Raw genomic sequence first — 24,505 nt, forward strand, 5'->3', positions numbered from 1 at the left:
AAACTGGGGTTTGAGCCTCAAGTCAACAGAATGAATATGCTCGATTCTACTTGAAATGTTTTTCATAATTATTTTAAGCAATGACTTGATTCTTACTTGTGCTTATTCTTTTTAAAAGTATTAGAAAGGAAGATTTCTACAAGACAAAGTAGAGAGGAGCTGATAAGAAGGGGAGTTCTTAAGGAATTGCCTGATCAAGGTGAGGAAATTAATCATACATTTAAAATAATTTGATCCTTCCTTCTTTGGTCTTTCTTTCATTTTCTTTTGAAATTTAAGATGATCATGGTCTTTGGGAAATAAAGTACCACACTCTGAGAATCTTGCTTTAATTCAGAATGCCTTTGTGGGCTGCAGAGAATCTAAGGTTTTCTAGAGAAGAAATACAATGACCTTTTTGGTGAGTCCTTCACCATATGTCACCCTAAACCTAAAGCTTTACAAAGCTACTCTGTGGCAGGAGATACAGATAAGATACAAATGCTTACATGATTCATTCTCTATTCTTGAGCTTCAATCTGTCTATACAAGTAAACTCAATTGTTTAAGTAAATGCAAAGTTTTAGCTTGGCTCATGCCTTTTGGTTTCTTAAGTCTACCAGGAAAAGAGAAGAGAGAGAAAAGAGATGGTAAACAGACCTCTCGTCCTTTATGCTCTGTAATACGCTCAAATGTACGGTCAGTAAGGATTAATGGGCAAATTAAATTAATCTGCTTTATGTGTTCTCTCAAGTAATTTTCCCAGCATTGTTCTCTTTTCATTTCTTTGACTCTAGCTCTGTCTGACCATATCACTAACAATTATTATTTCCAAGTGTTTTTTCCCCTACCTCTAATCTTCTTCCCTTTTTTCCTGTATCCTCCCAAGGGGGACTCTTTCTCAAAAAGACAAGGATTAGATGGAAACTGAGATAGACCCTCAAAAGAAATACCAAGATGGTTATTTCTCCAAATAAATAGTACTGAGTGATTTTCATTGCTCCCACTACTATAAAACTAAAGGAAATTTTTGTTGCAACATTGCTGACTTACCTCATGCCTTTCCTCACCCCCCCCTCTAAACATTTACTGGCGTAAAATATTATTATTGTGCTTTTGTAGGCACAAATAAAATGCTGTTGATTTGGGATTGAAATAATAGTTCTTCTCATTTCCTGATATATATTCCTTGCAAAGAGCTTAACCTCTTTAGGCATTCACTATTTGTAAGTCCAAATGCCACACTTTTCCCAGCATCTGAATATTCTAGAAGGAGCTAGGAGATGCTTTACTATTTTACTCCTGCAGAGAAAGTAGGGACGTCTGGAGCGAATACTGCCATTTTTCTTGAGCCCTCAAAATTTTAGGTATTTTATGTATTGTACTTTTCTCACTCCGTTTTATGAAGGAACTTAAAGTAGTCCCTAGTTTTCTATTACCTTGAAGCTAGTCATTTCCTTCCTGGGACTTTTAGAAATAAAAAATGTACATCCTTAACGTTTTTTGTACTTGAAGGTGGGCTTGCTACTGGTATCAAAGTTTGCTTCCTCCCTAATCTCCCTGGAGACGGCAGAGAAATTACATGTCCACTGAAAGCTCAGTGCTGGGCCATCACCTTTATAGCGTGGGCCAGTGCACTGTTTTGGTGTCCTTTATTTGGAAACCTTTTCAAAGAAAGGAAAAATTTCTGATCGAAACTGTTAATGAGTATTAAAGTTAGAGACTAAAGGCCTCTTTTTTTACCCAATTAAAAATTATAGCTAGAAAAGCGTTTACTTTTTCTAAAGACAAGTGGCAGTGGTCAGCTGAAAGAAATGCTTAATATTGCTTGGTTTTATTTTGGCTAATCTGTTAAACTATTTGCAAGATGGATTACGATTTCATATACTTACTTTCCAGAAATCTGACTCTATTGGATTATTTTATTTAATGTTTGCAGACCGAACGTGAAAAGTTTTAAAACATAAAATAACAAAACAGTCTTTAACATAAACATAGCGTAGTAGGTTTAATGTTTGGGAAGTCATCAATTACCGAACCTTACTTTCCACTTTTTGCATGGTCCCTATATAGAACTACAGAAATTACCAAATACTTAGAAATTCTCAGTGAGGCTTATTGTAAATAGAGCCCTTCCCCACTTTCAGCCAAGGGCTGGGGAAAATAGTTTTCTGTCATTTTTCCAAAAACAATTATCTTGAGAATTTCGGTCTGTTTTCAGCTCTAGCCAGAGACTGGAAGCTGCCGTGCTTGGTGAAAACCTCGTCTCTTCTGCCAGTGAAGGTTCATTCTTTGCCTTCATGCTCTTGACCTTGTCGTAGCTCTTGACAGTGCTTGTCAATCATGCCCTTTATTCAGTGAGCCAAATAGACTTTTAAAATCCTGCCAGCTACCCTGGATTCGACCTCATCCCATTCCACCCCATACCTTCACTCCCAGCTATTATTATTCCTTTTAGATGACCTTTTTTATGCCAAAATCTAACTTCAATCTAAAAATTCAGTGATTGGCCTTCTCTCCTGAGAAGTCCATGGTCTGGTCCAGGTTTAGTCACATCTTCTGGTTCTTACCTTCCATCTTCTCCCTAGCTTTAACATGAAGGCATGTAGATGCTTTTGCCTGCATAACAGCCTCCTTTCTTTTTCTCCCATGGTGTCCTCTTTAACCTTCTAATGAGTCACCCAACTTCTGTTCTTACATGATTTTCTTCTTGTCTCTGTTCCTCTGTTAACTGTATCCCCAATGTACCAGTTTACCAGAAAGAGGGAAATCCCTCAAATACTCTCATGCTTCTTATTTAACCACTTATTTCTGTGTGCTTTATCTCTTGGTTTACTTTAAGCTGACGACTCTTGTCTGAGTTTTCTCCTTCCTTTGCACACAAATGCTCCTGTAAGACTTGGAGTGGGCACATCTTACTGTAACCTGCAGCCTGGCTCAGCACCTTGTCTTGCCTTCCTTTGCTGAGCTTGTATTTTACTTACATACATAAACTATATCAAGGACTTGACTTATTTTAATTCTATTGATAAAATAATATACAAAACTAGAAAACCTTTTCAATACACCAATTAATTAATAATAACTTCAGTTCTCTTCTGTTTTATTCTTGAATTCCATATTTATTACAAACATGACTCCTTTTTCTATTATTTCCTGTACTTTGGCTTTATATCTCAGAGTAAGTATCTTTCTACGTTGTTGATTATTTCTTTCTATCTTGTGATAATCCAATTTCTTCTTGTGCTCACAATTATTTAATTTTCTCTCTAGGTTTTTTGTTCTGAATTTTAAAAATTAGTTATTTAGTCTACTAAAGAAATTTTAATGTAATAATGGTTAAAACAATTACATTGTCATTAACATGATTTCAACATGTTTTCATTACCAACTAAAGTCATAGAAAACAAAGGTAAATTTATATTTGGGTTACCTAAAAATTGAGGATTTTTATATAAAGAAGTGGTTTTCTATTTTGTCTGGAATTTCTGTTCTTATATTATTTTTTGTTTCTCTGAATCCAGTACCTGGATATTATATTGTGTCTCCCCTTCCTCTTTTTTTCACTAGCAAATTTCTTGGAATCCAGTAATAAGAACTAAGAATCTTTTGTTTTCTTGTTGGTTTGTTGTATAGTCTTTTAAAAATCATTACCTTAATTTTATTGAAATAGTTGAGATCTACTTGTAATGGCATTGCCTTCAATTATTGTCTATTTTAGTTTTATACAGGAATCGGATTATAGGACGTTACGTGACTAAGGAACAGTTGTTCATTTTAAGTATGACATAATTCTGCGACATGTATTTTACTTATTAAAATGCCATGCTTGTTTCTGTCAATAAGGCCAATGGATTTTATTGTCAAGCCAAAGCAATTCAATCATATTTAATGAAAACTTGGGAGATGGTCTCTGTTTTAGAATGATTGCCAAAATAAGATTAATCAAAAATTGCATAAAATCAGCTCTAATCATGCATTTCTTCAAGCTTGCTAAGTAAAAACGTCCAATCCTTTATTTCACTTTTACAGTGGCAGCACAGCTTGTTAAAATTTTCCTGATATGAACTACGGTTAAATTTTCAAGCATCACTGAATTAAGAGTTTTGGCAAAATCTCCCTCACTCTAGAAACTCTTAGGAATTTATAAACATTCAGGGGTGTTAAAATTAGTTATTTGTGATTTAGATAACATAAATTTTAATTTCAGTTGTGATTTTTTAAAAATTCCCCTGTAATTGCTTTATTTACATTTTTTTCCTAATGTTTTCAAATTATTATTAGCCCAGCTTAAAGACTTCCTGGTCAGCTATATATGACAATTCCCTGAGTACATTTTAATATTTCCATAAATAGGAAAATGAAAATACAGTTAGCCTTACTGCCATCTTTCCCTGAATAGAGTAGCAGTTATATTACTGTGTAAAGTTACCATGTCATGGATGTAATATTCTGGAGACAGTGGTGCTTGGAGATGTTCATATTCTCCCACTAATCGTTTGTATGTGTAGTTGCATTTCATGTTATTTGTGTATTTGCATTCACCTTGTGTTTTTGGTGCTTGTTAAAAATGTTTATTCCATTTTTCAGATTCCTTTTTTCACAGGTCAGTTTCTGAATGACAGAGAGACTCCTAACTATTGACTTCAACCAAAACTAAGCCCAAGAAGAGAGGGACTCTCCTGCCTAGGGATATTTTATAATTAGGTTAATCGTTCCTAACTGTCTTGAGATGGCTCCTGGATACTCCCTCCATAACTTCTTTCCTCCAAGAATAAGAATTTTCTAGCTCTTTCATTTGAATGAATTATTCAGTGAAACATGGTGAAAATAGTCCAGGATGTATTTGGTTCCCAGGTCTGAAACATAAACCTGAACCCTACAGTCCTAGTAACTGGAAAATTTGGTTTTAAGAAAGCCATCACGTTAGACATCTAGGTGTTTCTCTCCCCATTTTTAGATGGAGATGTAACAGTTAACTTTGAAAATTCAAACGGGCACATGATACCCATCGGAGAGGAATCTACCCGAGAGGAAAATGTAGTAAAATCTGAAGAAGGTAATGGCTCTGTAGCTGAAAAAGCACCACCTCTGGAGGAAAAGGCAGAAGATAAGAAAGGTAAAATCAAGAGAAACCCCACATTCTTTTACAGCTCAAAGTTGAGAAGCAGGTCTTAGGCTTCAAATAGTGACCCTAAGACCAGTAGAGAGGAGTTCTGCAAATACAAAGAGGAGAGAAACGATAACTAGCAAAGAGAAATTGGATGGTTTCCTCAGGTAGCTACATCCATTTTATAAACGCATCATTTAATGTTTTATTAAAGGGGGCTAATTAATAGTAAGAATCGGAAGGGGTGGCCTCTTCTATCATTGGAGATGTCTGGGAATGTTATCCTTTTCTCAGGAGCTTTCTCTCAGTATCTTTTTTTTTTTTAATTTATTTATTTAATTTATTTGTTTTTGGCTGCATTGGGTCTTTGTTGCTGCACGCGGGCTTTCTCTAGTTGCGGTGAGCGGGGGCTACTCTTGGTGATGGCACGTGGACTTCTCACTGCAGTGGCTTCTCTTGTTGCGGAGCTTGGGCTCTAGGCGCGCGGGCTTCAGTAGTTATGGCACACGGGCTCAGTAGTTGTGGCTCGCGGGCTCTAGAGCGCAGGCTCAGTAGTTGTGGCACACGGGCTTAGTTGCTCTGTGGCATGTGGGATCTTCCTGGACCAGGGCTCGAACCCGTGTCCCCTGCATTGGCAGGTGGATTCTTAACCACTGCGCCACCAGGGAAGCCCCTCAGTATCTTTAAAAAAAAAAAAAAAAAGCCAGCAGTCTGAACATCTTTCTCTGCTGGTTACTTTCAAATTATAGCAGCTCAGCTTGGAGGAATAGCATAACAAGATGGCTCACTCAGCCCAGCATTATCTGTTTAGAAGTGGGAGCTTGGCTGGTGGCATCCGCACACCCAACATTGTAAGTTCTGGTCCAGGTTCAGGCATTTCTGGGAGACCCAGGAATAGTTCCCAGTAATGCCGGGGATTCTGGTTGCTGGATTGGCCATAACCTCTGCTCCACGATTTGTCTGTGCAATTGGAAATTTCAAAATAGGCCAGAGGCAATTATGCCATTACCTGAAGGCTTCTTTAGAGACTTTGGTTTCCAAAGTGAAATACTATGGTAGATTGCAGAACTGCAAAATACTTGTCTATCAAGGACCCCCAGAACATTCACAAGTTCCTGGTCACTGATTGACTACATCTCCATACCATTCCTATCACGGTTGCAGGAACCCCCAAGCCTCTTACTTATGCAAACCTGAACTGAAACCCCCGTAAGGTAATGCTTTGTTGGGAGATTCTAGATGATTTCCTGCTGCATAGAAATGAATCCTCAGAAAACATCTATTTTTCCATAATGCCTGCCTCTGAGCTGGATGGCATAAATTTGTCAAACCTAGTTTGGGCTCTCTAGGCATTTTGAGAACTCTTAGAAACTGCTGGAAGGAAACTTCTCTTCCTCTGTTCTTGACCCAAATCCTCCAAAGGCAAAGGGAACGAAAGAACATTTGACAGACACAACTTAAAATCATCTTCTCAGAAAGTCCATAACCTCTAATTATTTGAATATAAATTAGCCTTTAAAAATTTTAGAAGCCTCTATTAATAATCTGTTGGAAATTTATTATTTTGCTTTATTCCATATTAAGTATGGGACTCATGGGGCTTTACTTAGTGTTTCCATTGAAGGGCTCTGGTTATGCTTAAGATCATATGTTTGTTGATTTCTCATAACTGATTATGAGAAATTAACTAAAATTTTTAATGATAATATTCCTGGAACATAAGAGAAAACAGACCTGAATAGAGTTTAAGAGTTTTCAGTTGAAATGCAGTGATTTCTTTTTTTACTTTTTTATTTTTTAGTCCAACTGTCCTGTCTCACCACGTTGTTAAATTTCAAATCCATCTGTGCTTTGTCCCTGCTACAGCCTTTTCACATTCAAAATCACATCCTTCATTATGTAACAGTGCCATCTCTAGTGCTTGCCTGGTCCGTGTGGAATGTCAGTCAGTGGACTGGACAGACTTCAAAGGCCGTATTTCCCTTATCAGCCTAATAAAAAGTTGCTGACAGTTTTATGTTAATTAAACCAGCAGGCCTGATGTTCCAAAAAGATGGCAGGCTTCATAGGTTCATGGATATTTGAGAGATGTTTTTGTTTTCTTATTTTTTACTTTGGATTAGTACATTCAGTTCTTTTTGGTCAAATAAGGTCCAAGATAACATCTTGCTTGGCTGGTCTGTACATAAGGAGATGGAAAGGCTGGACATGGTGCCCCAGCACCAGTAAGACAGAGGAGCCTCCCTCTCGCTGTGTAGACAGTGGCCCCGCTGGAGCCACCCTGAGTGAGGGGAAGCATTTGGTATGGAAACCACTTCCTGACAGTAAAAAGAATGTCACTCCTGCCCAACATCATGGAGTATCATGTTAAATAGAAAATATCTTATAAACAAACCATTCATTGCTCTGGAAAGACAGCATTTAATACTGAAAAAACAGCTTAAGATTTACTCTTACCTCTGCTCCTCTTTTGATCTCACTTCTTATTTGAACTTACTACCATGCAAATCTACTCTCCCATGTTCTCAGTTTACCCTTTATTTTGGGGTGCAGTGTGCCCCTTCCTTTTGCATTAAGTCAACTTACCCAAGAACTTCATTTCATATATTAACGAGTTATATTTGCAAAGCCATATCACATACCATCCTAGATGCTTGTATCTCTTTTTGAGACAGCACGTCAGTGCTTTAATATTTGAAACATCAGCGTCAAAGAAAACAAAACGAATGTCAAGTGGCCTCCCACTACTCTGGGGGCAGGTTCTACCTAGGACACGTGGTGTTCCTGGGGCTCCTGAGGGCACCTGATTCTGAGTTAGGCCGGTGGTCTTGGGCCTCTTCTGCCTAACACTGGAAACATTTTCCTGAAGGCCTTCGGGCCTCTTAGTCTCCCATTATTCCTTATCAATAAATCATATATAAGCAGAAAAACTGATCTTATGCACACTGTGCATAAGAAACGGCCTTTGCCTTCAAGCAGATCGTGACCTATGTGGAGACCAGCACGTACACAGGCAATTGTAATACAAGATGCAAAGTGCTCTGGGAGGCCCGAGGACAGCAAACCAGGGAGCTTGCAAGTGGGACCAAAATTGGGTCTTAAGAGGAAGATATTTCTAAACTGAGACCTGGAGGAGATAAGAAGGATGCAGTCAGACGAAGGAGAGGAATGGGGGCAAGTGCATTCTAGGCAAAGTGAAGGCCGCCTGCAGTTCTCAGATTTGCCCTAAGTGTTGTTGGACTCGACTCTCCATGTGGTGGAAGGAGGCAAATTTTGAAGTGTAGTCAATAGCTCACCTCCAGACCATTGTTAAGAGATGTAGTATCCTCACCAAGCCAGAGTGCATAGGCAGCCCTTTCTTAACCTCCTCTTGAAAAGGTAATACTCCTCTACACCATCAGTTTATGTCTTTTCTTCAGATCATATGCTAATAGTAAAAAATACCTCTTGACGTTATTCATTATCTCCCAGATACAAGAGTTCACTTCCCACGGATGTGTGTGTGTGTGTGTGTGTGTGTGTGTGTGTGTTAGTAACTGTCAGCTGATCAGTCACATTCACTGAATAGACATAATGTCTAGAGCATCTTGCTTGATGGAATATAAAATTTCAGACAAAAGCAGTTTATAGTTTAGTCAGAAAAGTATACTGTTTGCGTGCGTGTGCTCACGCACACATACACACGCACATATACCCGTTAGGAATCACTGCAGAGTAAACATAAACATTGGCCATATGGCAAACACACACAGATAATTTGATAGAATTTACAGAGGAGGGAGGAGTGGACCACGCTTCTCCAGGAGTAGCCGGAAGTTTGCGTGTAGTATGTACATTCTCAACCCAGTAGGAATTGAAATTTCCAGCTGTCATATAGAGAGAACCATCTCCCTCCCAGACTCAGAAGCTGGATTCTTTGGGATATAACTTTAGAATTTAAAAACCTTAGGCAGACAGAAAAAAGATCCCTCAGTAATATGCCATGAAGGCAGAGGATAAGAGATGTGAGGCTTTGTAGCAGGAGAGAGAATTAGGATCCCAAGTGGTGCAGATCGCTGTGACGGGCTTTCACCATGGATGGTGTTATTGGTGGATGTCCATTATGCCAGGGGCTAAAGGTACAAAGATGGACTTAAAGAACAGGCCTCTAAGCTAAGTCAAAAGACTAGCAAATCAACGTACATTTGGATGTTTTACATTAAAATAAAATGTTTTCAGTGACTGTCAACTTGTGTTGTTCTCAACTCTGACTCTTGCCATGCAGTGGCCTTGTGGTTCAGGCCTGGTGGGTTAGGAGCGCCGCTCCTGCATTATGGGTGCTACGCAGCTTAGTTGAAGAGACAAGATATATAAACAGAAAGGCAGACATACAAAGTAGCCTCTGATAAATGGTGACTAAGTAGCTCAGATAACGAGTACAGTTAAGTGCAGGAGTCCGTCTGGGCTGCAGTGACGGGTGGGTTGCATGACTGAGGGAAGGTAAAAGAAAAGCTTTATTCATTACATACTGAAATTTCAATCATTTTTATGATAGTTATACATGTAGAATGATGGAGATGTAAAAAAAAGGGGAGGAGTCCTCACTTCACACTCACTGGGATGAGAAATGAAACAAAAGAAATAATAAAATGTGATGCATTCCAATATTAAAATTCTTTCTTGGTCATTTGATAATAGAAGAACATATACAGTAAAGGCTCAGTCTTGTCTTAACGCTGTCTTACACTTTTCGTTGTGCTCCATTTTGAAATGCTGCTTAGCTCTTTGGACCCAAAGTGTATTTTTTTTTCTTTTTTTTTTTTTTTTTTGCGGTACGCAGGCCTCTCGCTGTTGTGGCCTCTCCCGTTGCGGAGCACAGGCTCCGGACGCGCAGGCTCAGCGGCCATGGCTCACGGGCCCAGCCGCTCCGCGGCATGTGGGATCTTCCCGGACCGGGGCACGAACCCGCGTCCCCTGCATCGGCAGGCGGACTCTCAACCACTGTGCCACCAGGGAAGCCCCCCCAAAGTGTATTTTCATTTTAACTAGTCACAATTAGAAAAGATAAGGATGTGAATATGTGGATGAACGTTCAGCATCCCCACTTTTTAAAATGAGAAACTAATACTACTCTAGTTATGCAAAATCTTGTGTGAGGCTTCTTTTCTTAGGTATGATTTTTTAAATGAATTTTAACGTGTATCTTTTTAAACTCATTACTTGTGTTTACACGACAAAACAAATTTGATATTTTTTTTGGTTTCTGCACCCTCCAGTACCTACAGTTGTGACACGGTTTGAAAAGGTCAGAGGAAGTTATTGTAAAACAGGAAGCTGCCCTAGTGCACTGGGAGAACTTGAGAAAATTTTAATAATAGAAAATAGTTTATTCAGTGCATTGTGCTTCCTGTACCAGATTCTAGAGAGTCTCCCTTAGCTTAGAAAATAATTGATTTTTGACCACAATGAGACAGAGACAGAGCACAGATCCCTTTCAGGTTGATGGGGCTTGAGTTCTCCTGAGAAAGTCCCTCAGTGGAGGGTAACTGTGAGTCCAACCATTGCTGTGCCGTCAGCTTCACCCTGTGGCCGTGTGTATAATGCGCTGATCTGCCACTCTTGGAGTTCTTCAGTTTGGTTAAAAACTTAGCACTCATGCCCACATCATCGTCCAGCAACCACTGATTCGAGGTTGGTGTCAGCCTCTGGTGGTGGACATTTACGCTCACCCTGAACTTAACTTCATCACAGTCACTCGTGCAGTCTTATTCTATCACAGGAGTGATTTTTGGACCTGGAGAGCACACCCTAGTTTGGCTTTTAGCCTTTGATCTTCTTTACCCCAACCTTCACTCTCTCTGGTGCAGAAGCCCACTGTTCCCAGGGGCCAAGCAGCTGCATGTTTGTCTCACTGCTGCCCTATGTCTCGTTCCTTCTATTTGCATGGTGTGTATGGCGTGTGTCTGTATCAGTCTGCTTCTGTTCACTTTCTCATTTGTAGAGAACCCTGAAAACCACTCTGAAACACCGGCAGCTCCTGCTCTACCTCTTCCAGCTCTTCCTAAACCTACACCCAAACCTAAGCCCAAAAAAACACCTGTGCCTCCAAAAGGGGCCGCTGCTGGGGCCGGCCCCAAGGGTGACGAAGTACATCCTATTAAAACAATTACCAAGGCTCCTGGTAAGCAGGCCCCCGTCCCTCCACCCAAGCCAGCAAGCCGAAATGCAACCCGAGAGGCTGGTGAGTATGCCCGCTGTGGGGTTGAGTCTAGGGTGCTTGGCGCTGGGGTGGGGTAATTTCTTCTTCTAGGAATGATGGCCTTTTTGGTGTCTGCTCTCTTAGGATGTAACACCAGTGGACTCAGCTTTGACACAGAGAATGCCCGGGAGATTCCTTTGTTGCTGTCTCTACCAAAGAAAAGTCAACCACTTGATCCATTCACCTCATTAGGTTTAGGGTGAATAGACGTCTTTCATCCTGAGTATCCACTATCTGCACAAAACCCAGTAGAAGGAAACAGGGAGTAGTCTGCCTGGTGAATAGCGATGATGTGATCTGACGTTATTTAGACACCAACTGGACTGCCTATTTGAGTTTATGGGTGGCTCTTTGGCTTGGGTTTTCTTGCAAAATATCTTAAGTTTGCACATGAAAACATGATGCTTACCTCTTTGACATATTTGCTGGATCTTAATGTCTTAAACCTTATAGGCATCTCTCTACTGACAGATGACAAAGGGTTCATATCACTCAGTGCTTCATGCCACCACTCTCTGCTGGAGTCACAACTGCGCAGCAGAGTTGGAAGTTACATGCTCAGTGCCCCCTTCCCAACCTCATAGACCTCAGTGTGTTACAAGGGAAAGCATCTAGTGGCGCGATTACAAGCTGTGCCTGCAAATCACCGGGGGATGTTTGGGTGATTACATCACTTCATGTCATGTGTGTCCAGCTTTCCTTTCACATCAGATATGCTTCATGCAGAGCGGAGCCCCCATTCTAGTGAAGTGGAATAAAGAAGCCTCTCCTGCCGTCCAGCCTTTGAAAGGATATATTCCAAATACACATGCTGAGCATCTTGGTCCCATTAACGCATGCATAAAAATTCTCCTGTGTTACAGCAAACCTTACTTTCCTTAAAATCAGCAGCAGCTTCCTCAAAACCAGCTACCAGGATATGCCTTGGTATTAATCTTTCCCCCTTGTAATTTAAACCCATAATGCTCAGATTCAGAGAGTGGCTTAGGTGACAGTATGACAGAACTCAGAATGCAGATAGACGTCTGTGTCCTGGTGTTCCTGTCTGCCACCTTTGACCTTGTGTGTCTGGGTCTCATTTTCTAATAAGCTCTAAAATGAAAATCTCAGAATGCTTTGCCAACAGTGCCTACAGGCCATTTTCTCAGGGACCATCTTCCATCACACATCAGTGTCTGTTCTCGTTGGTGTCTGTGTGTGTTTCCCAGACTTCCTAGCACACCTCAGGAGCAGTGCTTGAAGTGAGGCAGGTGCTGATTTACTTCCTGAAGTAAAGCCCCAAACCCTCACCCTGTCCTTGGGAGTGAGGCCCCACTTCCCCACGCCCCACGTGGCAGCAGCTCACGGTTGACTCGGCTTGCCCCCTCTCTTACTTCTCTCGGAAGAAGGCTGGCGATTAACACCAGGGCAGGTGACAGCTTTCATGAGAGATTTGCAGTTATTTCCAGATATTTTACTTGAAGATTTTTTATAGACTTATGATGTTCCTAAGAGGAAAGTACAGTCATGTTATCCATTGTATTAAAAGAGGCCCAACTGGCGCTCAGTGTGAAAAAGGTTGCTGTTCTCAGGTTATCACAGAGAAACAGGAGTTGCCTTGAAGTCTACCAACAAGCCCAGCGTGCAAGGATCTTTTTTTTTTTATCAAATATTGATAATACTCCTTCAGAATCCTCCTCACATTCCATTTGTAACCGTTTAGAACCTTCTACGTGGTAACTTTGTTTTATTTGAATAAAGTTGACCTTCTGGAAAAGATACTTCAAATGTCACTCCTGATTTTCAGTCAGACATTTAATCTCTTAAAAAAATTTATTGGTTCAGATTCTTCCTCTGTTACTAAGTTAGTGTAGACCTCCAGATCACCAGATATCAGGTTGGCACATTTGCTGGTGAAGTAACATCTCATATTTTTTTTCTTTCTCGTTACACCCTGTGTTAACAACACAAGTATTTAACTGAGGAGAGGTGGCATTTCTTTTTTAGTCATGGCTATAATTCAAGGTAACTTAAGCAACATTTCAGCAAAATCCTCATTTTAGACGACACTTAAAAGAGAAATATAGTAACATGGCTTGAATTTGCACTCTAGGCATAAAAAATTTTTTCCCTAAGCAAGGCTGAAGTTAACTTTGCTGTTAGAAAAACAAAAAGACTTTTCTACAAGAAAAAATTATTAGAATTGATGTGTGGAAACGATTCTGTTCAATTTCCCCAAGAAATAACTGAACGTGTTTAGACAGCAAGTCCGTAGCATCTTGGTTGTGAAAGGTACATTTGGAATGGACTTAGATTGTAGGAGTATGCTTAATACGTTTGTCCTATAAGCAAATGAGGATTGTTTATTTCAAAGAAACATTGACAGGCCTTGATATGGGGGAGGGGAATTCTCATAATTACGGATATCTAAAATAATAAAGCCCCCAGGCCATGGAGACTTGTTTTAAGCCTGCATCTGTGTCACAAAGTGAGACTGCCTTTTTCCAGTAGATCAGAGCTAGTGAAGTCATACACCTCATGGTCTATTCCTTTATCTGTTCTTCTTCTCCTGACCCTCCCAACTGACTTCAATAAAGTTATAACCAGAGGTAAGTTACAATAAATAACATCTGTATGCAGTGTGGATTGGCTCCACAATACTAACAAGATTTTTCTAGTTCTTCTGTGGAAGATAGTTTGACCCCTCAGGAAAAAGAGGGACTATACAACATTGTAACAGAAAAAACAATTAGGAGCAATGTATCGATCCTAAAGGTCATAGGAGTTTAAATGTATTTCCTGTGACGATAAAAAGAAAAGGAGAGTTAACTTCTGTTTTGCCGTAGCCATGGCCATCCTCTGATGAAGGCCCTCTAGCAGCATAAGCAGTCTTAGAAGCTCTGAAAATGATACTCTTTCCCTTCAGATTATTCAGACACTACCCATTTACACATTTTTTGTAAAAAAAAAAAAAAAAAAGACATTTTTCTGCCTCTTGATGTTTTGAAGGAGACTTGTCCTTCATATGTGGCCATGGGTTTTCCCTCTGCCCCGTTATCGCTGCCGTTGGGGAGATGGGGCAGGGTGGCAAGCTTCTGTACAGCCATTGGGGAGACCTGGTTTGGAGTTTGCTCTTTTAGCAGTTAAGATGAGTAAATTTGCTTTTGGCCAGACAGGAGCTGGTGGTATATACTCCAGGATCTTCTGAATGTGGGCCACTCCATTCCCAGAAAGGCATCATAGAACATGTACAGTTTGTGATGAGAGTAACCTTGTACTATACCCAGACAGCTGCTGTTGTGTGCCCTCTACATGCTATAATGTCCCTTCTTTGGAGCATACAGGGACTTTTTCAGGTGACCCATAGGGCAAGAAGGTGAGGATTTCCCTTTGGCTGGGCTCAGCTAAAGACTGGAGGAGGGAGTAGACAGAGGACTCTTGTCCCTCAGGGTTTGGCCTCAAGCATCACTTGCTCCTCCGTTGGAGGCAAGGAGGGGGCAGAAAACAAGACCATTATTATCATTAGCCTATTTCCCTTTATGCATTTATTCAGACAGATTTGTAAACTTTAAAGGGAACATGGTCATTGACGATTGCAACTCGGTTAGTTTATTTAAAAAATGTTCTCTTCTTTGACTCTTAATGCAAAATCTCTCTACTTTAGCTGGTTCCTCTCATTCAAGAAAAACAACTGGCTCCAAAGCAACAGCTTCACCGTCTACTTCCTCCACTTCATCTCGTCCTAAAGCTTCAAAGGAGACAGTTTCTAGCAAAACAGGGATGGTAGGAATCACAAAGGGCAAGAAAAAAACTGGCAAGCAGCCAACGTCTCAACCGTCCTCAGATGCAACCACTTCTGGCATATCTGACCTTAAAGGAGAGCCTTCGGAGACCAGCGTGGCGAGTCTCAAACCCGAGCAGACTGCCCCCGGCACCGAGGAGCAGACCACAGGCAGACCCAAGTCCGCAGTCCCTCTGCCCGCTGTGGCTCCAGCACCTCTTCCCCCCACCCCTTCTCCCCCCCTGGAGGAGCAGAGCATTGCTGCCTCAGACACTCCTGTCGTCCTGGTCAGCAACGGAGCCGACCTGCCCGTCCCTGCCTTAGACCCAAGTCAGCTTCTCTGGACCGAAGAGGCGACAAACAGCACCACTGTCCACTCAGGCACTGGCTTAAGTATTAGCAGAGAAAATGCAAAATGGTGAGTCGGCACAAAAACCCCATATTCTATCTGTATTCCTATGAAGCTGGGTACTAAAGATCACTAAATCACTCTGCTGGCAATGAAGGAGCCTACTTTGGTTTCTTCTATAATGTAATCTAGTTAGGTAAGCACACCTGTTAGGTAATGTTAGGTAAGCACACCTGTAATCCAACCGTTGATTTCGTTTTTTTAATTGAAGTATAGTTGATTTCTAATGTGTTAGTTTCAGGTGTACAGTGAAGTGATTCATGTATATGTGTGTGTGTATACATATTCTTTTTCAGATTCATTTCCATTATAAGTTATTACGAGATACTGAATATAGTTCCCTGTGCTATATAGTAGGTCTTTGTTGTTTATTTTATATATGGTAGTGTGTATCTTTTAATCCCAAACTCCTAATTTATTCCTCCCTCCCCCCTCTTTCTCCTTTGGTAACCATAAGTTTGTTTTCTATGTCTGTGAGTCAATTTCTGTTTTGTAAATAAGTTCATTTGTATCATTTTTTTAGACTTCACATATAAATGATATCATATGATATTTGTCTTTCTCTGACTTACTTCACTTAGTATGATAGTCTCTAGATCCATCCATGTTGCTGCAAATAGCATTATTTCATGCTTCGTTATGGCTGAGTAATATTCCATTGTATATATGTACCACATCTTCTTTATCCTTTCATCTGTCAGTGGACATTTAGGCTAATTCCATGCCTTGGCTATTGTAAATAGTGCTGCAATGAACACTGGGGTGCGTGTGTCTTGATTTTTCATAGCCCTGCCCCAGGAATGCCACGGGCTGCTGGAGACGATTACATTGGCTTTACTGACTGATACACTTCAGATCTGTACTTTCAAGGACATTTAGAGTCTGCCTCATCACTGCTTAGCAGTCCCTTTTCTTTTTCCTAGACAGTTTCCTCCTCTTCCCTTATAGTGGTTACTTACATCTTTACCACTTATGTCCAGATTGCTCACCCATTCCTGCCCACCTCCATTTCAACAAGTTATTTAGCCTCCTCCGAAAATAAAGAGCATCAGGAAACAACTCTTTTCCAACTCCTTTTCCTCCAACCTTAGAGCAGCTACCTTTCTTACTTCCTCAATTCCCTACCCAGCTCAAGTGTTATCTCCTCTGTGAAGCCTTTCAATATTCATCCAGACAGAATTGGTTATTGCATGTACTCTAACAGCACTTTTTTCTTACCTATGGGACGGAACTAACCACCATGTCTTACTTACCTCTGTATCCCCACCAACCAGTACAGAATCTGGTATGCTATAGGCATGCCATCATCCAGTTGCCCGAGCCAGAAACCTGGAATTCATCCTAGGGTCCTCATTCTCCCTTGTCCTCCAGATCTAATCACTCACAAAGTCCTATAAATTTTCTACTTAAAGATAAATAAGACATGTTAGCTCTGCTGTCCCCTAGGTGTAAGAAAGAGGACTGTCAGAGTGTAGTAGATGTCACTACCAGTTCTGTCTAGGGAAGGCTTGGAGCTCTTAAATCCAGCCTCTTCTGTTTCTAAGAATAAAACCCAAATTCGCTCTTTACAATATTTAATTTAATATTTCCTCTTTCAAAAAAATCCTTGTCCTGTTATACTTTAAAAAATTAGTACATTAATTAAATTGATTTGGATCAAGAGACTAAAATATCACTTTTAATTATTCAATTGCTAGTGATATTAACCTCCATTTATTAAATACTTATTTAATGTCAGGAAGTGTCAGTTATTTAATTCACATAAGTCTCCCCTGAAATATCTCTGTTGAATAGATGAGAAAACTGATGCTGAGAGAGATAACATAGTTTGCCCAAGATCACCCAGCTAGTAAGTGGCAGAGTCAGGACGCAAGCCCAGAGCTGCACATCACACTCAGCGTGCTAAGGAATTTCATAAGTTTCCAAAGCACCTGCTTCTACTTCTTTTGCAATTCCTTTTGTGTTTGTTTCTCTCATTTTGAGTACCATCATTCAAAGGAAAGCCAAGGAAAGGTAAATAAATGTTAAAGTACAAATTATTTTATTTGACATTTTAATAAATGACTGGGGAAAAGAAGGTATTGAAATGAATGCTTATGGTGTCCTGAATACTTCCAGCACAGAGCAGGTGTCTTCACTTCATTATGAGTGTTTGCCAGCATTGGCATCAATTCCAGCCTTTAGAACTGAACAGGCACTCAGCATTCCACCATGTATTTTTTGCTTACCTTCTATGTGCCAGGTGGCGTACTAAGCACCAAAGATACAAAAGTGGACAAAACATTACAGTTCAGATTGCTTTTTACCAAAATAATGTCTGACATGCCCAGGAAGTATAAATGTTTAAGATGAAGTCCGAATTTAGGGAAGGAGATCAAGTATATGGATTCACTCTTCAATATACTAAAGAACAAGGTGTAACATATAAAATAATTCCTAAGATAGTCTTAAGCACTGAGAAAGCCCATTTCCAAAGGTGACCTGATTCCGTCCAACCCACTTGCACAACCATTTTAGGAAGGGCACTCTATTGTGCTAAACTCCACGCTGCATGCTGGGGGCTTGATATCTGTCTTCAGCCCAAGTACTTGCAGGATTGTCAGACGAGAGAGGTGAGCATCTGTTCTCCACTTCCACTGGGGCAGTGATCACAGGGAACGAGCTGAGAACATCATTGGACACCGAGGTATTTATAATAGATTTTCCTGTCAGTCAGGGTAACTATAATGCTTTCCTAGAAGAGGGCATAGAGATTTTCTTCTCTGTACATTCTTCAGAATTAAAAATTTAAATTACAGTTCATCTCACAGGGGCGGTTTGTGTTTGCTCTTGAGTTAAGGAGCTTGGAATAAGTAGTCTCTCAAATTTCCTTCCAAATACTTTCTTCCCTTTTTAAGTGGATATGTGAGTTAGAATTTCTGGCCCTTAGTCGCTTGCTTTACTTAGAACTTTCCCTCAGTTATGTTTAGTCAACGAATGTGTGAAAATCCTGTCATTTTATGAAGAGGCTTCTGTTTGGAATACAAATGTGAAAACTTTAAAGAAGACAAGTGGCCATGTGTAAAAATACCTGCTTCTATTCACATAGTGCAGGGTAGTTACTATTTGGTAGATTTCTATTTGTTGGTAGCATCAGTAATATATAATTCTGATATAATTTTAGGCAGAAACTAATAACCCCATCTGGAGCCCATACCCAAATGGGACTTGACTCTTCTAGTTCATTTCCACAAACATTAATAGAGTTCATTGTATTGTTCTATGTGCCAAGAAACGTAGGGGGAAAATGAGAGCCGAGTCTTGAGTTGGTTGATAAAAATTTGGAGTAAAATATTTAATATTAAGTTAAATATAATCTATAATATCAACATAACATAATATTAAAGTATAAAACTAAAATATAACATCACATTTGATAGACTGAGGGTTTTAAGTCTGGGTTGTAGACTGGCCTTGCTACCTCGTTGGGGCAACTCACTCATGGCCTTCTTGGGTTTCATGAACTATAAATTACCTGCCCTCCTTATACTATAGAACAATTGTTAAGTTGTAAATATATGCAGAAGTCTTTGAAAACTGCAAAACATTGTAAAATGCAAATGATGAGATTACATTAATAATTGGTATCATGATAAATTAATGAACAGTGATACAAATACTAGGACTCAACCCTGAAGTATCTTTGTTCCGCTCTTCAGAATGTGTTATTAATTGGCATATCTTGTAAACGTGCTTCGGTCACCCACAGTGGCCTCCAGTGGCAGTATGCTAGAAATCCAGACTGTGAAAAAAAGAAATCTTATTTAAAATGAGATTTCATACTTTGGAAGCAATATGGTGGTTCCTCAAAAAATTAAACATAAAATTACCATATGATCCAGCAATTCTACTTCTGTGTATATAGCCCAAAAAAATGAAAGCAGGTACTCAAACAGATATTTTTACACCAGTGTCCATAGCTGCAATATTCACAACAACCAAAAGGTAGAAACAACCCAAACATCCATGGAATGATGAATTAATAAACAAAATGTGACCTCTACATACAATGGAATACTATTCAGCCTTAAAGAGGAAGGAGATTCTGACACATGCTACAACATGGATGAACCTTGAAGACATCCAAAGTGTAGTAAGTCAGACACAAAAGGACAAATGTAAAATTTCACTTATATGAAGCACATAATAGTGAAATTCGTAGAGACAGAAGGTAAACTGGTGGTTGCCAGGGGATGAAAGAAGAGGAATGGGGACTTACTGTTTAATGGATACCGAGTTTCAGTTTGGAAAGACGAAAACTTCTGCAGATGGATGGTGGTGATGGTCGCACAACAACGTGAATGTGATTAATGCCGCTGAACTGCACACTTAAAAAGTGTCAAAATGGTCAATTTTAGGCTTTATGTATTTCACACAATTAAGACAGAAATTTCGTATTTCCTTCTTTGAAAACAAGAATGTTTGGCTGTTGGATTTTTCTAATAAGTGAAAAATAGAGAATTTTGAGAACGCTTAGGCTTATCAGCCACAAAGTTGAAAGTCAGTACCTCCGATTCTGACAACGTTTACCTGTTTTTATCATTCAGAGAACTGTTTTTTGATTTTTTTCAGTGAGAACAGCAAGCACATGTTTTGCACTGAACGGTCTTTCAGAAGTGTGACGTCCAAATTTGGATTCTTCTATTTATATCAGAAAGCAATGTGGGGAACTTCTGTATCTTAAAATGAAGATTACATTGTTTTTGATATGATATGTTTTTGATGTAAAGTATTTTTTTAAATTCTGGTCTGTGAAAATTGGCAAGCTTTGTATATTTATAGTAACTTTAAGTCAGAGACTCTTACCAAGCTAAATAATAGAAACTCATTGCATTCTGACATATCACCTTTCTTCTAAAGAGTCCCCTTAGCTTTCATATTTTCCATCTCATGTTATTAGTATAATCTTATGACAGGCAGTTTTACAAATGGAGAAGATATATAATTTTTTACTGTTAATACACTGACTATGATGAAAGTAGGATTAATTCCTATACCAATTAAAGAAGATAAACTTTTCTGTGTCAGTACCGTTCTAGGTACTGGGCTGGGCTACGACATGATATGAGTTCTGCTTGTCAAGGAACTTTGGCAGGCTGGGGAGGCAGACTGAGATGCAGTGTACTAAGTGCTCCAGTGTGGTGGGCACCGTGGGAGCAGGGAGAGAGGCCAAGGAACTAGTCTGATGGCCAATGAGAGAGTCTTCAGGGAGCTGAGGCTTTAAGCTAGACATGAAAGATAAGTGGGAGTTACAGGTCCAAGAAAAAGTGGAGGCAAAATCAAATATCTAAGAACCGCTAGCCCATTGTTCTTTCCACGGAACCTCCTATTGCTAGGGAAAAATAAATGTTCAAAACATAGTTTTACAATATTCTTGTACTAAATATGTCAGTCACCACCTGGTCAGTCCTTTTCATTTTACAGATGAAGACTAAAGCCTTGGGAATTAAGGAGTGCGGTATTGTTGCCCCATTTCAGTGACGTTAGCTGGCTTGTGTCTGCTTTCTCCTCTCACCAGCCTGAAGGATGTTTATGAAACTAGAGTTCTGTCTCATGTGCCGGCATCATCCCCGAGGGTTGCTCTGAGCTTCACACCAGCCCCATGTTTCTGTGCCTTTCACAGTGTCACAACCAAAGACGAGCTGGGGAAGGCAGCGCCTCAGCTGCTGACTCCTGGGCTGATGGGAGAATCTTCAGAATCCTTCAGTGCCTCAGAGGACGAAGGCCAAAGGGAATACCAGGCCAATGACTCTGACTCTGATGGGCCTGTCTTGTATACCGATGACGATGACGATGACGAGGATGAAGACGAGGACGGCAGTGGAGAAAGTAAGGCTCTTTTCAAGAGGTAGGGAGGGAAGTCTGTGGTGGGCAGAAGCAGCTGCAGCCTGTAAAGGGCAAAAGCCTCATCAGGAGCCCGACACCTGATGTTTTCTTTCCCCTCATGTGCCTTTCTCAGATTAGAAATGTATATCTTCTGAGGTCTAGCTTTAGATGAGAGTCCTTTCTGGAAGATGATTCCACAGGGCAGGGCGGTGGGGGAGTCAGTCTATGAGGCCAGTATGCATATTTGAATTTGTCCAGAAAGTCAAACAACAGAGGCCTTTCTCAGATTGATCAAAGATGGCGCTTCCACACTGGGACCTTTGTTGAATAAAGAGCATCAGTGCGGGATTTGCTGGATTACTCATGGGGGATGTTTGAGAATTTCACTCCTTTTTTTTTTTTTGCGGTACGCGGACCTCTCACTGTTGTGGCCTCTCCCGTTGCGGAGCACAGGCTCCGGACGCGCAGGCACAGCGGCCATGGCTCACGGGCCCAGCTACTCTGCGGCATGTGGAATCTTCCCGGACCGGGGCACGAACCCGTGTCCCCTGCATTGGCAGGCGGACTCTCAACCACTGTGCCACCAGGGAAGCCCAAGAATTTCACTCACTTTTATACTGTGGTTTAAAAGGAGGAATGAGTCAAGAATGACTAATACCTTTTAAGAATTAAAAACAGTCACTCATCCATGATAAGAAAGGTGGTATGCCTTCTAAGAAGGAATGATAGTAAAGTGGATAAAGCCAACCATTTATATATAACCTAGGGAACTGGAAAAATGCTATTTTTTTAAATAATCTTCTGAGAAAGATGACTTGGGAGCGATTCAGTATGGAATTGAATTTACAGATTATAAAAAGTTATTAATATATTCATGATTAAACAGCATTGTCAAATTCCTTCTAGTCTGTACTGAATAATGAAAAAATCATCAACAATCAAATCAAAAATAACAAAAATCATTATCATTCATTGGTATTTACTATCCTCTGTGAGATATCAGGGATTGCTGGGTAATTTAGGATTAAAACATAGGTATCACAGGTAGACTTTTGTCAGTGGTTTTCTGAGTGGGGGGAGGAAAAGGGAAGACGAGGATTTACTCTACAGAATAAGCAAAGGGGCTAAGTGTTTAAGACTCGAAAAAGAAAAGGCGTTATGCAATCAGTAGTTTCCGTGGTATGCCGTCTCAGCAGAATAAACTTCAAATGTCACTGTCCAAAAGGTGAGATGATGCTTGCTGGTTTTTTCAGGGTTTCCCAACATTTTTCGGAATATTTTAAAAAACAGTTCTTCACACCATTGTAAAGCAATTATACTCCAATAAAGGTGTTAAACAAACCAAAACAAAACAAAAAAACAGTTCTTCAGTTTTTCAAAACGAACTACATCCAACTTGAAAGTCTTTTTTCTTCAGGTTAATTAAAATTCTACCGTTGCATGTGAATAAAGAGTTTGGTCTGGACTCTATTTAAAGTCCCTGCGCACGTGTAACCTGAGTGCCACTGGCTAAAATCCTTGCTCTGCATTTCTGCCTTTTCTAATCCTCAGGTGCTTTGGCCAGTAAAATACGACGAAGGGATACTCTTGCTATCAAACTTGGCAACAGACCGTCTAAGAAGGAATTAGAGGACAAAAACATCTTGCAGCGTACCTCTGAAGAAGAGAGGCAGGAAATCCGACAGCAAATTGGAACTGAGCTTGTCAGGTAATTGCTGAAATCTGGGGACAGCACTGACTAATTCTTACTTTTCTCCTTCCTACAGTTCCCTCCCTAACTGAGATCACTGTGACTCCCTCATGGAAGGGCACGCCTGGCCTATCTGGTCTTCTAAAGTTGGTCTTGGATGGTGAATCGCTCAAAGAAGCGCCTTTTTGGTCCAGCTAGCCAGTAGCTTTGAGGTCGCCAAAGCCCGATCCAAGTGGGGGCAAACTTTTTCTATAAAGGACCAGTTAGTAAATCTCTTAGGCTTTGTTGGCCAGACAGTCCCTATTGCAGCTACTTGACTGTGCTATTGTAGCATGAAAGCAGCCATAAACAATACATAAACAGATAAGCACGGTTACATTCCAAGAAAACATTCTTCACTAAAACAGGCAGCAGGCCAGAGTTGGCCTGCGGGCCATAGTTTGCCCAACTCCTGGTTTGATTCATGGGCTCCCTATAGCATTCCTATGACTGCCATCCACTTCTGCCCTGGGGGCTGCGAGACTACAGAAATATTGAGTAGCTTCAAGGGCCAGTTCCATCCTAGTCAGGTAGCCATAGCCCCCATATCGAAACTTCCCCCTTTTCACTTGAAATAAATGGTCATCTGACTGCACTTCCTGCCTCCGCCATTGTAGGATTTCTACTTTTGCCACTCGTGGCATTGGAAGTCCATGGTACTGGCAGTTGTAATAGAAGCAAGTGCTGAAACTCTCCTTTTTATGATCAGTTTAAGCATATTTAAGTATTAGTTGTTTTGCTAACTTCCCTCACTCTGCATAAAAAATAGGTTGCATTTATTGGGAGAAGGGAACAGCCTGGAACACCAGAACAAGATTTGGAGGTGGGAGAAAAGTCCTCCGCTTGCTTGGAAGTGGAAGATTTCTGTGACTGTGGTGTATCTGCAGGGTAGGCATGTGAGGGGTTCAGAAACCACTGTCTGTTTTGTAGATGGGGCCGAGCCAGGGCTTGTGCAGATTAAATGAGATGGTATGCTGAAGGTATGTTAGTGCCTAGATCCTAGCGAGCACTTAAGAACATTAAATATTTTTTATTAAAGTATTACCTCTTAAATTAGCAAAACACTTTTATAAATTAAACCTAATGTCGGCAACTTTATGAGAAAATAGGACACATATACTTGGCCCTTGTTCAATATTTCTGAAGAACAACTTAATAATATAAGAAAAGAATTCTAAAACAGTATTTCTTTACATGGTAGTTCCATTTGGGAGGTTATACAAGAAGGAAATAATCTAAAAGGGAAAAAAACCTGTGTTTTCCAAAGATGTTTATTTGAAGGGTATTTAGAGCAGTGAGAAATTAAAGCAAACCCGAAACACTCAAAAACAGGGGACTGATGAAGAACATTGTGAGAAGTTGACACCATGAAATAACTGTAGGGTGGTGGTTTTCTAACTCTGCATTAGGATTTC

At 40.3% G+C, this 24,505-nt stretch overlaps 1 protein-coding gene across 5 annotated transcripts in view; it reads left to right on the plus strand.

Annotated features, from left to right (window-relative positions):
- PHACTR2 (phosphatase and actin regulator 2) overlaps window positions 1-24,505 on the plus strand; it is a gene marked incomplete at its 3' end in the record, with an annotated part of 260,934 nt that overhangs the window by 203,017 nt on the left and 33,412 nt on the right. For 3 of the 5 annotated variants that reach the window (XM_079939433.1, XM_079939434.1, XM_079939435.1), the window contains exons 3-8: window positions 119-199; window positions 4,940-5,098; window positions 11,070-11,309; window positions 14,971-15,505; window positions 21,159-21,364; window positions 22,913-23,069. In XM_079939433.1, coding sequence (XP_079795559.1) covers window positions 119-199; window positions 4,940-5,098; window positions 11,070-11,309; window positions 14,971-15,505; window positions 21,159-21,364; window positions 22,913-23,069 — 1,378 coding nt within the window. The remainder of the gene's footprint in view (window positions 1-118; window positions 200-4,939; window positions 5,099-11,069; window positions 11,310-14,970; window positions 15,506-21,158; window positions 21,365-22,912; window positions 23,070-24,505) is intronic. The other 2 variants (XM_079939436.1, XM_079939437.1) reach the window with 1 other exon arrangement.

Source organism: Stenella coeruleoalba (assembly GCF_951394435.1).
Source record: "Stenella coeruleoalba genome assembly, chromosome: 12".
In the NCBI taxonomy this organism is placed as follows: Eukaryota; Metazoa; Chordata; class Mammalia; order Artiodactyla; family Delphinidae; genus Stenella; species Stenella coeruleoalba.